This window comes from Mauremys reevesii, linkage group 2 (genome assembly GCF_016161935.1).
Source record: "Mauremys reevesii isolate NIE-2019 linkage group 2, ASM1616193v1, whole genome shotgun sequence".
NCBI classification, from domain to species: domain Eukaryota; kingdom Metazoa; phylum Chordata; order Testudines; family Geoemydidae; genus Mauremys; species Mauremys reevesii.
In genome coordinates, this window is record NC_052624.1 from 115457971 (window position 1) to 115476441 (window position 18471).

The window sequence follows — 18471 nt, forward strand, 5'->3', positions numbered from 1 at the left end:
GGGTTTCCATATGAAGAAATAAACATGTCAATTTTTTTTCTTGTTCAGTAAGAACACAAAAATGTGGGATACTTCTCAATTTAAGTACGTTCTGAGATTTATCAGTGCTGGCTTGCAGTGTTTTAAAAATACTGCTAGGTGGATATGGCTACATACTATATTTTCCACAAACAGATTTCTTACACACAATCTAATGTAAAAGCACTGTTTTCATGCTGAGAAAGAATAAATGGTTTGCCCAAACAGCCAGATACAAGCTGCATTCATTTCTGTAAGTCTTACCTGACCAGGTACTACATCAGTTGGATCTGGGCCATGATGAAATTCTCTGTGCAGTTTTCCGGAGTGTAAATCTAGTACAAATTGTTTGAGTTTACCTGGAATTCTGAAACAAAATACACCCCCCCCAGTGAACATATGGTAAATAAGCACACAATCTTCAACAGAAAAGTAAAGTATATTGTTTAGAGTAGCCCACATTTCTCCTGTGCATCAGATACAGTATGTTCACTTTAAGTGATTAATTTATGGTAGAAAGCTAACTGGATGGTACACTTGTGTTAAACTATTCTACCAGTTTTTTCTTCTTTTCTGCTATCTCCTGAGTGCACAGCAAGTATTTCTTCCCTTCAATAATTCCCACAGAGTTGTCCTAGCCAATAACTTCATTGTATGCTCAATTCAGCTCCACACTACCCACACTGCAGAAGAGAACAGCAGGTTCCAGTATGATTTCAAACTGACAGCAGAATTTGATGTGGCTGGATAGCCAAAGAGCACTACTATAAAGGCAAGGGCAGTTTTCCAGTTTGCCCTTCGAGCAGTTCCTCTCTAAAATCAGACCCTGTCCAACAGAACAGCTGGGCTTGCAAATTACTGAAATGCTTTAAGACTTTACCTTTTATTTTAAAAACCATGAACTGTTCACAAAGTCAAAGGTCACTTCTGACATATCTAGATGTCTCCGAAGTTCACCTTTATCCTATGGGACTCTCTATGAACCTGCCAATTTCTCACATTTATATCAGACAAATGCATTACCCTTACTGCTTGTTGACACAAGCAGCAGCTGTTACTAGTTAGATACAGACTATGAAGCAGAGGAAAGAAAGGTGTTTTTGAAAAGACAAAAAAGACCTTATAATAGTTTGAAGTGAACTACAAATCCACATGAAAGCTATAACGGATAATTATGTACATAACCTATTATAGCTATGTTTAAATTTAAACTATTACTCTAATGCAAATTGCTTGCAAAATGTTTTGTTAAAAACCAATTGTGTGCGCTGTGAACACGCTACTCTGCACAAAATATTCATAAGAGAATGCAACAGTAAATGTAACAAACAGTTTTAGGATTTTACTATTAATCAAAATACACTATGGCTTGTATTATATGACAGGCAGATTACATTAAGAATAAGTCTGCTGGAATTTAGATGAGAAACTGACAATGATCACCAGATTTCTGCCAAACTCAGCTGCAGCATTGCGTGGTGGGGCTCCAGAATAAGACAGTGAGAGGTCAGGAAGCCTGATTGCAATGTTTACACCAGTGGTTCTCAAACTTTTGTACTGGTGACCCCTTTCACATAACAAACCTCTGAGTGCAACTCCTCCTTATAAATTATAAACACTTTTTAATATATTTAACACCATTATAAATACTGGAGGCAATGCGAGGTTTGGGGTGGAGGCTGACAGCTCGCGACCCCCAATGTAAGAACCTTGCGACCCCCTAAGGGTCCCAACCCCCAGTTTGAGAACCCCTAGTTTACACCATTCCCTGGAATCTACAGTACAAGCAACCAAGGGTTTTGCCAGATACAATGATTTCTTGCTAGCCACAGTGTCTGGTCATCATTGCTAACAGATTCCATTCACATTTGGTGCTAGTAACTTCAGACTTGGGGCAATTGCCATGTCTGTAATTTTTGTGCTTTTGTTTTTTAAATGTGGGTTACATTTGTCTAGCACCAGAACTGACACACAGCATAATCTTTCCAAGAAGGCGTGCAGTGGATGTTAAAGTTTGAATAGGTACAATGGGACTCAAATCACTCAGTATTACAGTGACTGCTTACTCAATTCACATCATTTGCATGCATAAATACATAATTTGCATCAACATAGCAACTGCACATCCAAATTAGCTGTGCAGCTGTATGCATGCACTTTAGTAAAATCAAACCATGACTATCCAGTCACCACACTTGGCAACATATGTCCATTTTTTTTTTGACATGTTACACTGAATACAACTCTCAAGAAGAGCTGGATTTTTTGGCCAGATTAAATACAAACAAAAGATAATCATATCCTCACTGTTCTTCCAGTTGTCTCTAACATTAAGGATATCAGGACAAATCCTTTGATTTAAATTGTCATAGTTCTGCTGAAGCCAATAGAGCTATGAGAGTTTACATCAGCTGAGGGTCTGCCCTCTGGTGCCAGAACTCTAGGAAACCAGCTCAGAGTTGACAGTCACTTTATCATCAAACATCAGTTCCCTTTAGAAGAGTTTGTACAAGTGTCTCATTCAGTATTGCACATCTGGAGAGCCCTCACATGACTTTTCATTTGGACCTATGGAGTAACAGAAACCTTGCCTGTGCAAGAAAAAGGATCATGTGGTGAACCCTTACTTTTATTTGGATGTGTGTGAAATGGGTGTTGAATAAGTTTGGGGCGTAATTATTTCCTATTCATTAAGCCCAGACTGTATACTCTATGCTGCTCAAAACAGTACAAAAATCAGCTCCTAAGATAACAAATAGGAAACTCACCAGGTACATGGATAAAGCTAACAGTGATTAACGAAAAATTAAGGGTTTGTGACAGCAATTCAATGATACAAGTTACGCACAGTTTGCTCACTCACTATGCAGGGTTGTTGATGGAGAGATGCCCTTCAGCGGCTTTTGCCAACATTATGCATGAAAGCTCACAGTGATATAGAGGGCAAGGTAGATAGGTGTGGCATAACATAGGAAGAACTATTCTGCTTACATAAATTTCATGTTGATTTATTTATTTATTGCAATTTATAACTTATAAAGAGGTACCCAAACTGGCACTCTGGGCACCATGGATGTTACTGAAAGCAACAATACAACAAAAACAAAAAGCAGCAAGTCCCCAGAAAATCTCCAGCAAAATCTTCCCCAACACAATCAGGATTTTCACCATCAAACTTCCACTCCCCATAAACAATCAGCCCCGCCAGGGCCCAATCCCTTCACCCAGTTGGCTACAAAAAAGGCTTTACAGTGGGCCCCTCAGAGATGATGCTCTAGTGCCAGTCACCTCGCTCTATTCAACTGAGGAGGATCTAGCACAGGCATCTTTGCTGACCACTGTTGTGGCGTGCAGAGAGAGAGAGAGAGAGACAGACAGACAGACATGGTCTTTCAAGTAGGTCCCAAACCATCTAGTTAGAAATACACTGTATTTAGAAAAAACTGAAGAGCAGTGATTAAATTGATAATCCATCTAATTTATACATTTTAGGCAGATATTATCCCAACAAATCAGCCATATTCCACTGACTATGAACGCAGTCTATCTGGTGGGAACCCATGTAAAAGGGGCTTCCCCACTAAGGGTCCATGACTAGCTCAGGAATGTCAAAGTTGCAGAAGAGAAAAACAGATGGCGACAGATTGGAGGATTCTTACCACTGAATATTTTATACATATTAATGGCACAATATGTCAGTTAAATATTTTACTCACTGCTCAAAAACTTTCCAAAGTAAATTGATGTTTCTATGTTGGCAATAGAGGTACCAGGGTACAAAGAAATATGAAGGATAATTGAGGAACTAGAACTTGCAGCAGCATTTAAAACTTGGGGCCAGCTTCTCAGCTAATGTGTATCAGTATAGACCCTACGCCCCCAACCTCAGCTAATAAAATATTTTACTTACTTCCTGTCATGTAATATTGGTTACAGCATTTAAACAAATGTATTTCTTTGCCTCGCCACAAGACGATACGATTGGCAAAAGAAAGGAAGGATTTACTTACGCTAAATCACTGAAGTCTGGAAAGACATACATGTGCCTAAAACTGTCAATAGCAACAACAGGACAGTCTGCTGGAGTCTTCTGAATATGAAGGAGTGGGTGTCTGAACTTATCACAATCAGCATGCAGAAAGTTTATTGTACCTTAAAAATGAGAATATAGACCAAAATTTACATTAGATATTTGAATGTGAAAATATTAAGGTGTTGCTAAATTTATGAATAAAATCTGAGGTATTATGGACATTATAGTAACAAACACGGATGAAGGAATGAATTTAAATAGGCAAACACATTAAAACAAACATTTTCTGAGAAATTGTTTTGGTTATAATATAGGTTACAAAAATTAAGTTTATATGTCATAAAAATTCAACTGTATGAAACCCAGATATAAAATAAGCATTTCTGAAGTAGCTGTTTATCATAAATAGTTTATATTTCTATTTCAGTAGTGCCCAGAGGAGCAAAAGGTTCAGGGCCTCTTTGTGCTAAGCTCTATAGAAGCAAACATGGTCCCTTGCCCTGAAGAGCTTTAAAATTAGCGTGCTGCTCTAACTATTTATGCAATTTTTAGCATCTGGCTGAATGAAAAATGTTAGTATGCCTACAAAGTGACAGGGGAAGGCAATAATAATTAGTGACCTTTTTCACTTATTAATTGTCGTGCCACTTCCTGCTGGAATTTTTCTAAACTCTCCAAATCATCTTTCATGTGGAAAAGTATAAGAAAAGGAAGGCCTTCTTCTGTCAATTCCTGCAGAAAAAAAATATATCAAATGAGAAACACACCTGACTTCTTCCAATACACAACATATATTTTATGCAATTCTAGTGATATTTCTAGTTAGGTAGGACCTCAAACTTTACAACCAGTTGATAGAAGAGAAGAGGAGAGGGGGCCGGGGAGGGATAGCTCAGTGGTTTGAGAATTAGCTGCTAAACCCAGGGTTGTGAGTTCAATCCTTGAGGGGGCCACTTAGGGATCTGGGGCAAATATCAGTACTTGGTCCTGCTAGTGAAGGCAGGAGGCGGGGCTCAATGACCTTTCAAGGTCCCTTCCAGTTCTAGGAGATATATATAATTGGAGATATACCTATTAGGATAGTCACTAATGAGGCAGGAGACGTAATACAAAAGAATTAATAAGAGCTTTAACTAAACTGCAGTACAATTTACAACCAGGTACAAAATAAAGTAACTACTGCCTCAACCTTGCAAAACAAAAAACCCACACAACCCCATATCTCATTGATTTTGCAACCTTACTGGCTAATACCAACCATTTCGTTCTTCAGTATCTAAACTGACTAGTAGTCAACTTTCAGATTTATTTCAATCTATTGGTGATCTTTAAAGCCCTAAATAACTTGGGATTCGCTTATCTGAAACATTACCTATACCCCATCACAACAGTTCAGACCTTCTTGGAGCCACTTGCTCTTTATTTCCAGGGTGAATCTCTCTACAGATGGTGTTCTGGCTGTCTTAGTAGAGGGCATAAACTTTCAGAATTGACTCCTTCAGTTTATCAGAGCACAAGTTCAGCTAACTTGAGGGTATAATGCAAGACTTACTCAGTTTATCCTTCCTTTGATTTTATTCCCCCATCCCTGCACATTTTTTTCTTTTCATGATTGCTGTTTTGTACAGGTGGGAGAGCTCATTTTGTGCCTACGTGATTAAATTTTTACGTACATTTTGTAAGACTACCCTATGGTATGTTATCCAGTGCTTTGCCCATCATTAAATGACTTAAGCAATGATGCCTCCATTGTCTCCTCTGGGTTGTCATCTGAACATTCAAAAAGCTCTGTTGGAGTAAGACCAAGGTTGGTCTTTTACAGGATTTTTAAAAAACTTTCTGAAAATACCTTTGTAATTCATAAAAAGAACAGGAGTACTTGTGGCACCTTAAAGACTAACACATTTATTGTAGCATGAGCTTTCGTGAGCTACAGCTCACTTCTTCGGATGCATAGAATGGAACACACAGACAGGAGATATTTATACATACAGAGAACATGAAAAGGTGGAAGTATGCATACCAACAGGAAAAGTCTAATCAATTGAGATGAGCTATCATCAGCAGGAGGAAAAAAACCAAAACTTTTTGAAGTGATAATTAAGATGGCCCATAGAAGGTGTGAGGAGAACTTAACATAGGGAAATAGATTCAATTAGTGTAATGACCCAACCATTCCCAGTCTCTGTTTAGGCCAGTGTTAATTGTATCTAATTTGCATATTAATTCATGTAACTCCTGTTCTAATAATCTTTATTACATGTCTACTACTTTCTCTCCCACACCAAAATAATCTCTATATTTTAACCATGTTTGCTCCTAGTCAGTTCTACTCACGTGAGACGGCTGGGCCCTCAGTCACCCTTCATATGAGACAACAAGAAAAAGTATCTGCCTGTGCTATGATGTTCGTGGTCCCCTTTCACCTCTAGCTTTTACATATTTTTCTAGAATTGAAATATGAAGTGGAGCACTTGGATATCTAGACTGAAATGTCACCTTCCTCCCCTGGCAGGGGAAAAGCATCTGCTGCACTGTCCGCACACTCTATCCCTTTAATAATATATATTCAGTATACAACCAAGGTCATACTAGTAAAGTTACTTCCCCCAAATCCCTCAAATAGCAGGTTGTCAACAGAGTTGGCTAGAAAGTCTGAAAGCATTTGAAATATTGATGACCAGTGGGAAGTGGGAATTGCAATTCCCAACCCTCCACGCCAATTATTTTGACCATCTCTAATCATTAGCTATGTTAAAGCAGCAAAGAGTCTGTGGCACCTTATAGACTAACAGACGTATTGGAGCATGAGCTTTCGTGGGTGAATACCCACTTCGTCGGATGCAATCCCACTTGCATCCGATGAAGTGGGTATTCACCCACAAAAGCTCATGCTCCAATACATCTGTTAGTCTATAAGGTGCCACAGGACTCTTTGCTGCTTTTACAGATCCAGACTAACACGACTACCCCTCTGATACTTGACATTAGCTATGTTGACTTCCTTGCTTGTCTAGAAAAAAGTGAAATCTAAGGACACCTTCATCAAAGAGATTCCTTTGGTCTTCCTGCTGACCTATCCCCAAGAATCTTGTCTTCTCTGCCAAAGGCCAGCACGTGTTGCCTAGCAAATGACACAAGTTACTGCAGTATTCTTCAGACTCTGAACTAAATGTCCAGTACCACTAGTGCGTACATACTGAGTTAGGCCTCCTACACACAATAATTTGTTCCAGTCTGGCAGCACTTTTCTGCTCCCCTATACCATTTCTATTTCTAGGCTAACACACACGTCCAGAATTGGAGTGTTGTCTGGGGGATTTATTAAATGCAGTCCAACACAGGTATTATTTGGTTTGCCTTTCCAGTCTAATTCTCTACCGGGTCTGGATGATCAGCGAATGGAACAGCTGCTTGTCTCACTTTCTGGACTTCTCTCCTGCAACTGCTCTTTGTTTTGCATGGAGTGCACTGAAAGATGTTTTCCCCCAAGACATAACCTCCCACAGTTTTTCTGTATGTCTTCATGGAACCATTAACCCTTCCTAGAATAATCAGCAATATGAACCCACAGTTCAGCATGTTATATCACATGGTTTCCTGTGACGTCTAAGTGTTTGCCCTTTACAAATTTAACTACTTTCTCAACAGATAGATTAACCTGTGATCATGCTTATTTTCTTCTATTTTGAGAGATATTACTGGATCCAGTGGTATTTCTCCATTTTAAGAACAGAGAATCTCTCAGACTGGCAGAGAGCTTCAAAATGGAAGAAACTTTTTGAAGTTCAACCACTATATGTTGTCTAATGTCACAATGAATAACCATGCTCTGAATTCCCAATTGTGTGGCCAATATACACATAGTATTAGTCTGACATTAAAAACAATTTAAACAAAGCAAACCAGAGAAATTAATTTACCAAGACTGAGTTCAATTTAAAATTAATTTCCAATGTTTTCATGTTGAACTCTCTTTTTATTTACATCATATTTTATAGCACATACTGGCAAGTCAAAGAAATACAGCTTAAAACATTGAAGACAATGCTTCATACTTCTGCTCTAAAAATATTAGACATTATATACTAAATGTCTGACTACTATACAATTACAAGCAGGCAGAAGTATCAGAATTCTGGCGTGTTTGAAATTGTTTGGCTACTGGCAGCACTGAGTTTTTAAACAAATGTTGCTAAGCAAAATGTCAATTGGGAATGACTTGGGATTGTAAGTATCTGCCCAAGTAAACAGGAGTGGAGAGTCACAAGAGCAACTAGAAAAATTGGGACAGAAACTTGATACAAACTTACAATGATGAACCTTGGTTTCTAGGGATCAGAATCTGATTTCACTGTGGGAAAAGTACACTAAAAATCCATCATGCAGTTCTAAAAATGCTAAATACCTGGCATGTTTTTACATGTTGAAATGCAAATGAAGAATTAAAAATTGTGTTTAACAGAAGTTTCTGCTGAAAAGTCTAAATGCTGATTAAAAGATTACACTTAGCATGGTCTATCACACAAAATAAGTTTTTCTCTGTCTTCTCCCCCCGTTATGTAAGCTAATAGAATAATTTGAGCACAGTCAAAACTGCACAGGATACCCCACTTAGTGGCGAAAGCTAAAAAGCCCCACAAAAGAGAATATAGGATGATTCTTCAGTTTATACATCATCATGTGGAGAACACACTGCAATATGTTAGAACTGCATTGCAGTTTTTAACAGGTGCTGTAGTCTAAATGTGCTGTTTGAGTGTAGCTAATTAGCAAGTTCAATATATTTTATTTTATTTTGTATGTTTACATATTTACATGTAAATTATAATTTGGGGGTGCGAATACAGAAAGGAGAGAAAACAGAAGGAGGCAGAGAATACAATGAAGGAAGGAAAAAAAGAAAACATTGAAAAGGGAACAGAGAGATGAGAAATGAATACTAAGAACAACCCAGAAAAAGATACATCTTGATTTATTAAAGGAAGAAATGTGGTGGAAAACAGAAAGGGAAAGAAGGTCAAACAAAAGCAAGACAGACGTAGCAAGCAGTGTTGGTTGAATAAGGCTCAGCAAATATTAATAAATTGTACAGGTATTCACAGAATAATTTAATATTTTTGTGGCATTTAGCCAACTCTATAGCTAATCAAATACTATTCAGCAAATACATATTAGATTAATGCTTGTGGAGGCTGGCAAATATATTCAGTTAATTTTTTTCCTGCCAATCCTATTAAGTTATATTTTATATAATTTATTAAATAGAAAGATGATTGACAACATTTATAACTAACTACAGTGTACAACCGTTTTATTCCTTTAAATTACTTGTGGCAACATGCCCACTGCATTTTTCACCCTGGCTAGCAGGTATATTTTTCAAGCTCACAGTATAATAATCATGAATACTATGCACACATATAATACCTTTCACATAAGGATTTTACAGCACCTCAAAATCTCTATGCAAAAGGTCTTGTATCTATTTAAGATGGGTAAACAGAAGCATGGAAAAGTTAAGTGATACACCCAGGTCGCAGCACTATACCTACATCTATATTTCAGACAACTTTATACCCACATCCCAGATCTTATGATACTTCCAAAATGAGCCACATATCCTCATCTATAATCTCCTATAGTCAACCAGTATATTAATTACCCACTAACCTCCCTCCAATTCACCCTTTACTAAGAGCTGAGAAACAGAGTAAACAGAAAACTGAAGTGCAACTATTTTATGCAAAAGGTAAAATAAATGCAGGGAAGGTGACTGACAGGGTGTAACTGAGTTCTAGAGAGAGTTTATTTTTGAAAGAGCAGATTGATGGTTAAATGAAAAAAGCAGAAAGGTGGAAGAAAAATGCAATCCTTACCTCTCCATTCTCAAATGTAATTTCACGAACAAGAGGCACACATTTATCTTGCGTCCATGCATAAGTCAAATCAAAATTGGTCATAGAACCTAAGTATACCATATCTGGAGCATTTTCCTGTTTTCAAAAAATGTTTTGATTATTCTTATTTGAAAATAAGTAAATACTATATTCCCTAAAGGGAGATCAAATACATGACATGGAAGTTGTTGGACAGGACTACAATGAAGAGTTGTGTTCAGACAAATGTATTACATATGCAATCCCCAAACTATGGCTTTAAATAACATTAAACAAATAGATATATACACAACAGTTTATACAACCAACTCCACTTTACAAGTTAAGGTTAAAAATAAAAATCTGATACAATTTTGCATCTGTTAAAAAGGGATGTTTAGAATAAATTACTTTAAGACTTATTTTAGAATTTTGTAGGATTGTTGATAAATAATAACTTGGTCTATGAAGGACTGCAAGATTTCAGCTGTACACAGATGTTAGGTTTCTTAAGAGTGGTGCTTACAAAAACACTGAAAAAAATAACAGGACGGAGAGAAACTGGAATCTCAGGGCTGATTAAACTTATATTGCCAGAGAGACATTGCTAAATTGTGGCAGGCTTTCTTTCTGTCTTCTTGGTATTTGACTCTGAGGAAGACTGCATGACTTCTACTGTAGTTACTTGTGGCTGGTGTCAAGTACGCAAACTGTCAAGAGCTGAGGAAGTGATAACAGGCACAGATTCAAAAGTGACCGTCTAGACCAGGGGTCGGCAACCTTTCAGAAGTGGGGTGCCGAGTCTTCATTTATTCACTCTGATTTAAGGTTTTGCGTGCCAGTAATACATTTTAATGTTTTTAGAAGGTCTCTTTCTATAAGTCTATAATATATAACTAAACTATTGTTGTATATAAAGTAAATAAATTTTTTAAAATGTTTAAGAAGCTTCATTTAAAATTAAATTAAAATGCAGAGCCCCCCGGACCAGTGGCCAAGACCCAGGCAGTGAGAGTGCCACTGAAAAATCAGCTTGTGTGCCGCCTTCGGCACATGTGCCATAGGTTGCCTACCCCTGTTCTAGACTTTTCTTGCAGCAAAGTGTGTTTGGAAACCCATCTGGTTTTTTTTTAAAGTTATCTTTCATTGTATTTGTCACCTTGACTGTCTTCTGTCTTAGCTTAAAATAGGGAGCCCTTGTTAAGGTTTCACTGAGATTTAAAAAGGAAAAACTGAGCATTTCCTTTTATGGTGGATTTTTTACAAATAAAAACTATACATATATTTAATTATTATGAATGACTGCTTGGTAACTTCTGTGATTATATAATTAACGTTAAGAGAATTTTTTCTTCAGAAAACAGAACAGCAGACACCTGTAGATAAGTCATCTAATATCAGGTGCAAGAGAAAATGAGGGAAGGTGTGATAAACATCACCTGCTTTGAGGAAAACAAAATCTACTAAATAAGGTATGCAGGCAGAAAATTTGGCAATGCATATTGAACAAAAAATTCTGCAGGACAAAAGAAACAGAAGCGGGACACCTGACAAATGCGTCATTTTTCTGGAAAAAAATCCCTCATTTCAGGAAAGTTATAAATTTGAAATAATAAATTTAGGTGTGTATGCTTACTTTTTTCATTGTTAGACTAAGACCACTTCATCTCCCAAATTCAGAACCACTACTGCCCATGTACATATTTCTTTTTCTAGATAAAATATTCAGCTATAAAACAATTTAAAAACTGAGAAGCAGCACCATATTAAATGATCTAAACTTCCATAAGACCACATTTAATACACATAATGAAAACAAGCAAAATAAGTAGTTAAACTTACCCCTGGTGGCTTGTAGATTATGTTGTCCCCACTAAATCTCTCTGGTTTTGAAACAGGCCTAGAAAAAGCAGTGAAGAAATATGCTTTAGTAATGATAAATAAACATAAAATGGCTTAGATAATGAAAGCAATAATCCACTTGGCTGAAATTGCTATCATACCTCATTTATTTTTTAGGTACCCACTCATTACCATTTTTGAGCACCAAGAAATTTATCTTCCAATTAAGGTACTAGAGAGATCAACTAGAATTGGGTGTGAGGGGACAGTGAGAGGAGGATGTGGAATTAAGATGAACAGGTTTTGGTGTATGTGGGGAGCTTCACAGTGCAAGTGATGCACATTGATGAATATAATCTAATTTTGGGTAATGACGTTTTTTGTTTTTGATAACGGGGGTTTGGATAAAAGAGGTTCTAATATATTGGTGCATCATCTTCTGATTACTAAACCACATTACTTTGTATAATTTAAAGGTTATCTGCAAAGGATTTTTTAAAAAGTGTTGGCCCCTTTTGTTTCTTCATGATGTAAAGGCAGCCCGAAAAAAGTGTGTGTATGTGGAGGGGAAAGAGGTGTTTGCATTAATAAAGCTTTTTTTCTGCTTACTCTTTTAACTGGAGATTCAGCTCTTTTCTACCCTGGAACTCTACAGATGACTAGAAAACTAATGAAATTATGACTTCACAAGAGGTTAAATTAAAACCTGAGCAACAGAACAAACAAAAAAGTCAAGACTGTTCAAAAAGAAGTTACCTTTCTAACAGTAACTGGAATTCTCAGAGACTTGTTGTCCATATATATTACAGTCTTGGTGTGCACGTGCCTCATGCAGTTGATATTGGAATTTTTTGGCCAACAGTGTTCGGTGGGGCCATGCCTGCGGCCTGAGTGTCCTCCTGCTCCTGAACTGAGAACATATGGGAGGGAGGGAGAAGAGTGCCCAACAGCCACTCAGTTCCTTTATTATCACAGAATTCAGGAGTTAAAACACTCCATAGTAATGGGGAAGGAGGATGGGTTGTGGAATATATGTGGCCATCTCAAAGAACTCCAGATCTATTTACAGATGACACAGTCCTGGAAAATGTGAGGTAACAAAATCCTTGATCATCCACTCTTAGTCTGACAAACAATGTCTGCTCACATGGTATGCTAGGGCATTGGATAGACTTGAGAGATGTAGTGTTATGGGAGACATTGCCAAATGCACCAGTTCCATAATCCAACCACTTCTGTACATAAAGGGGATAATCGGGCTCCCCACTATTGTTTTATATACATGTAGTTGTGGTGTTGGTCATACTTTGGTCAGTCCTTGGATCACTGGTAGGAGAGCAACACAGGTTTAGTGAACCACACTGAGCTTTAATATATTTATATTTATGTGAAGTCAAGTCTATTCATTGGTCCATAGACTTTGTACCCAATGATGGTCTAGATGTGCTTCCCACCCCAGAAGGAACGCATCTGTCACTAAGATCTCGGTTAGGAGGTTCTGAGAGAGAGAGAGAAAGATACTCCCTTTTGCACACCCTCCACCAGTTACATAATGTGAGAACCTAGGGAGGGATCCGTAGAGGCCCAAGCATGTAGTGTCTGCTTGCATGCAATATAGGTGTAGCCTGGGAGGTTGCATGAAGACTGAGCAAGAGGCCATGAGTACAAACAGGTTTGGGGTATATCTACATTATGGAGACTATCCTGGCATAGTTCTGTTAAAATAGCTATACTGGCCTAGCCCGGTAGCATACATGCAGCCTATACTGACAGGAGTTTGCTGGGGTAGGAATACCACCTCCTTGAATATAGTTAGCTATGTTGACAGAAGCCCTCTTTCATCGACATACTGGGCCTACACTGGGTTTTTTGTCAGCATAGCAATGTCAGTCAGCGGTCTGGATTTTTCACACTCCTGACTGATATAGCCATGCCCGGGCCAGCTCCCACAGGGGCGGGGAAGGAGTGCCAACCAGGTCTACTCCTGGCCTGGGTCTGGCTGCTGGCCTCCATTCCCATGGCTCCACTCCTGGTCCTGCGCCCAGATCTCCGGAGCTCACAGGTGCCCTTCTGGACTGAGTAGAGCTAGTTCAGGGAAAGAAGATGAAGTCTATGCTGCCCAGATGAGAAGCAGGGGGCATGGATCAGTCTAACAAAAGAGATTAAGATGTGTTTCTTGCTTTTGAAGTCTGTTTTCAAAAGGATTTGCATACCGAGCAGGTGTCAAGACTTGACCCCCCCGTGACAAAAAGACATCATTAATGAGCACTGCCACCTTGCAAGCGGGGCAATACTTAAAGCCAGGCAATTTAGGATCAGGCATTCCTGTGCCCTAGTACCATGAACATCTTCCTGTCAAAAGGTAAAAGAAAAGAGAACACGATAGGCAAAACTTGCCAACAGGAAAACTATCTAATCTATTCTTAACACGAATATGTACAAATAGCCACAAAAGTCTTTGTGAAAGTGCATTGAGATGCAGATAGTGTGGAGCTCTGTCTTGCAGCCACAGTGGTGAGACGGAACCGAGTGGTGGTTAGGCCTGTATCACCTTTTTTGCCCTTGATATAGGAGCATGAGGACACTCAAGGTGCATGCAGGATCCTAAAAGACACTGCTGGCTAAAGAGATTCCAATCTCGAGTGCATGCAAACCAAGAGTGCAATGTATATGGAAAGGCCCTCCAGAATAACTCCTGTTTTTGTGTCTGTTGTCACCTGTTTAGCTCCACTATCTAATGAACACCAGAGTTGACACACCAGAAATGGGAAAGTTGAGGGACCAGGGGAAAAGAGGCGGAAAGGAAGGATATTCTCACCTCCTTCCCCAATTTTATTTTTGCCTTCAAAGTATCTCTCCATCCTTTCCTATAGATTTTAGACTCCTTTAGCCCAATTGCCATAGGACAGCCTGGAAATTCCTAGTTTGCATATGAAGAGTTAATGTGTCCCTGCTGTAAGTCACTGAAACAGCTATGAGACTAATATGGTACAAAGGCAGGTAATAATAATAATAAAAACAACATTTAACAAAACAGTAACAAATACTAACTCAAGTATCCAAAGTTCTTACATCCACTTCAATGGGCATTAGATCAGGCCCCTAATGATTAAAGCATACTTCATATCAGAAGGTAGATCCTTAATATCTAAATTCTTTATTAAAAATTAGAAGAAAGAATCTAGTGTTTATGGTTTATTGATTTCATCTGTACACTCCACAGGGAGCAAAACCATATATCTGAATATTTCTTTTCCTGTTACTATGTAATATAGAGTTTAGTTTTTCCAATAAAAAGCAAGTCAAACACTGATAAACACAAGTTAACTCTATTCCATCTTTCCCAATAAGTTGCTCTCTTACATCTAGTTTCTATCAGTGTTGAGACAGTAGTTTCTCACTATTAGTTATATAAAATTTACTTATAGCTGACCTAAGAAAAGCCAATGGATCCCATGTAGATGCATTTTTGCAATTGTGATTTGATAAGACACAAATCCTCAAATGTTTTCCAAAGGATAATCTCTAACAGCCACATTTTAGTTTTGCTTCATTTAATCTAATTACCCTCCCTTTTGCTTCTTGTGTTTATGCTGTTCAAATACTTGCATCTGTTTCTATCTTCCTACCTTAGTTGTCATTTTGACCATGAGATATATATTTAATTTACTTTTATTGTACTCCAGGTACAGAAGACAACTCTCCAGCAATGCATAATTATATGCATATTAATAAAAGGAGTTTTCTAACATATTTGCCTGCCTCCTTATCTTTCCCATTTTCCTTTGGTCATATATAACTCAAAAAACAAAAGATACAACCACTATGACAGAACCCCTCCCCCACCCTTTAATAAAGGAACTAAACTGAAGCAACTTCCCATGTTCAAAATTGTCTTTCACTATACCAGACTCAAAAGTAGGTGTGGAAATAGAAGTATCTCAGCTACTATCAACTTAATCAGGTCCTACACCTATAGATAAGAAAAACAAAGTTCTGAAGTACAATGTTATGGGACCCATTTCTTTTGTCAAGGCCCTCTTCTGTCTCCTTCCACTTCCATCACTGGTCATGTGTATGTAACCACCATTACTGAGTTCAGCACAATTAAAATCAAACAGCGTTGGGGTGCATTACATAAAGCAAACAAACAAACAAAAAAGCAGCTCTAACAGTAAAAGACATCCCTTTTACAAAGTGATCAACAAAGAAAAATGAAAACAAGTTTCATTTTGTGCCATGATTTTTCTCTTTCTTTCTTTCTTTTTTTTTTTGGGGGGGGGGGGGGAGTGGTTAAAAGTGGTCTACAAGGTCTTGTTCTATTTTAGTGCCTCAAATGCAAGTGTCCTGTCTATTCTTTGTTTTATCTGGAACACTATGGATGACTGGATAACTGACTGGATATAAAAGACGCTATGCAAATTAAACCTGGTTGAGGGGAGAAATGATTAAGGGCTTGTTTACACAGGACGTTAGTGCATGGCAAGCTAGGGTGTGAATCTACAGTGCACTAGCTTGTAACGTCCCACTCCTATTCTTCATCATCTATCATGCAGGTAGATTCTTTTTCTCTCTTTCCTAATGATGATTAAAACACAAGTCAGAACCATGGACCGCATACCTATAGTTTCTAAAACATTCCTCAAACTGTTAAATCAATTCTTCCACTTCCAAAATCACTAGGGTTTTTTCCTTGAATTCCCTATAGTATATCAATATATTTCTAGTACTAAAAAGTGATTTCCCTGCTCCTCCTGATAGCTTCTTCTGATTCCATTTGGGTTCTGTGCAACTGTCCACACTGTGGACCATAGCACTCTCCCAATCTACCTCTGCAGCTACAGACTCTCTCCCCCACTGTAGTTTCAATCCTATTAACCAACATAGTCTTAGTCTCGGTGTTTGTTCGTCTTCTTTGCAAAGACCTCTCCTATACTGTTCAGTCAATGACGCTCTTCTTTCTTATCCATCTTGTTCCTAAGCAGTGACCACTAACCTTTACACTGGTGATATTTCAACTCGGATTTTCTTTATAATTCTTTGAAATTGTGCCCATCCTGCCAATCCTCTCCATGTACTAGAACAAGTAAAATTGTGGCTTTGTTTCAACTTCCGTTACCTAAATAACTCAAGGACAGCACTGCTTTGGCAAGGCAAAAGCAGCATTGTCTTGAGGGTGGTTTGTGAAGTGGTCTGCTTTTCATGCAAAATCAAAAGCTTTCATATTTATTTCAGCTCATTGTAAGAGAAATCTGGACATGATGGTTCATATAACCTTACAGTTGTTGAGCTGTCTGTCCAGACTCAGACTGGGAGAACCCTATTAAGGATTAGGAGTTACTTTATAATCTTTAGAGTTTATAGGTGGATTTTGGATTTGACTATAACCATCTTCCCTTGAACCATTTAGTTCTATATACTCCAAACTAGAAACACTTGTCTGTATAAGTTTCCAGCAGGGGAGCCTAGAGAAAAAAATCCTTCCAACAAGTTTGGAACCGGAAGTCACCATAACAGTTCAGGTTCAGTGCCTCATAGGCTCTACCTTGAAGCAGGTTATGAAAGTGGAAAAGAGCGCAGAGGATTATCTCAGGCCAACAGATATAGATCTCAGCAAAACAAGCATTACTGCAGATGACAAATCTCCTTATCCTTTGCTTCAGTATGGTTGCCTACTCAAGGCAGGAAAGCTCTGCCCATGCCACATGGACTATGCTCTGTCAGGTTCAGAGAATTGCTGCTGAATTGTACAACTAACTTCAGAAAGCTGAGCAGCACTAGGATGTGGGAGATTGCCATCTGAGAGGCTTTTCCTTAGACTAATCAGTTATACAAATATCAACATTCCTTGGTTACAGAATTGGGCTGCAACTATGCTTTGTGAAAAAACGAAGCAGAAGACAGGCTATCAGGCAGAGTACAGAAATGGAAATTAAGTCTCTTAAGGAAGTGATGGTGGGGATGATGTTGATAACAGCTGGGCTGGGGAGATGGGAATGTAGAGATAGGCATATTACAAGTTGAAAATCAAAGGCACCAGCACTTCTCTAGACTAGTTCTTGGATGTCTTACAATATCTAAATAAATATTTTCAGTAAGAATTTCAGGTCATTACTATTGCCTACTGTTTCTGAAGTGGTGGGACAGAGGAATCCTTAATATCATTTTTATACTTCTAATGGCTTTTGAAGGAGCATTTGAGAGATTTGGAAGACTGGAAAGACACTATAAAGAAACAAGATTCTGAATAGTAGTTTAGTACTTCTGGTCCTCAGAACAAGAATGAAAGTTGTGGTCACAGAGCATCTGAAGGATTTTACTGCCTCAGATGCTGGTTCACTGGTTTGGAACATGAGGCAGATGCAGAGAGCCTGAGACACGCAGCCTTGCCAAGAGAGATACACTTGATTAGTGTCCTCCTTGATCTTCTCTACTTTCACAGCCATATCCTTTTAATAGAAATACACCTCTTTTGTTAAGCTCTAACTCACCAGAAAATAAACTAGGAAAAAGTGAGGACCACTTGTATTGTGCTGATTTTATTTACGTGCTTGTTTTATTGGTTTCTTGTGCATGTTTAAGAGCTGTGTACTGTGTACTGAGCTTGTTCAACTGGAAGAAACATTCTTCTACCCTACCTATATCTCTTAATTTCTCTGCCAATTCTCATTATTATTTAACTCAAAAGCATTTTAGAAT

At 38.2% G+C, this 18471-nt stretch overlaps 1 protein-coding gene across 1 annotated transcript in view; it reads right to left on the reverse strand.

Annotated features, from left to right (window-relative positions):
* Positions 1 to 18471, reverse strand: part of ERP44 (endoplasmic reticulum protein 44) — a 120446-nt gene that overhangs the window by 13382 nt on the left and 88593 nt on the right. The window contains exons 7-11 of the mRNA XM_039525076.1: positions 11773 to 11830; positions 9931 to 10047; positions 4672 to 4783; positions 4029 to 4170; positions 283 to 385 (exon numbers count right to left, since the gene is read on the reverse strand). Of these exons, the coding sequence (XP_039381010.1) occupies positions 283 to 385; positions 4029 to 4170; positions 4672 to 4783; positions 9931 to 10047; positions 11773 to 11830 (532 nt within the window). The remainder of the gene's footprint in view (positions 1 to 282; positions 386 to 4028; positions 4171 to 4671; positions 4784 to 9930; positions 10048 to 11772; positions 11831 to 18471) is intronic.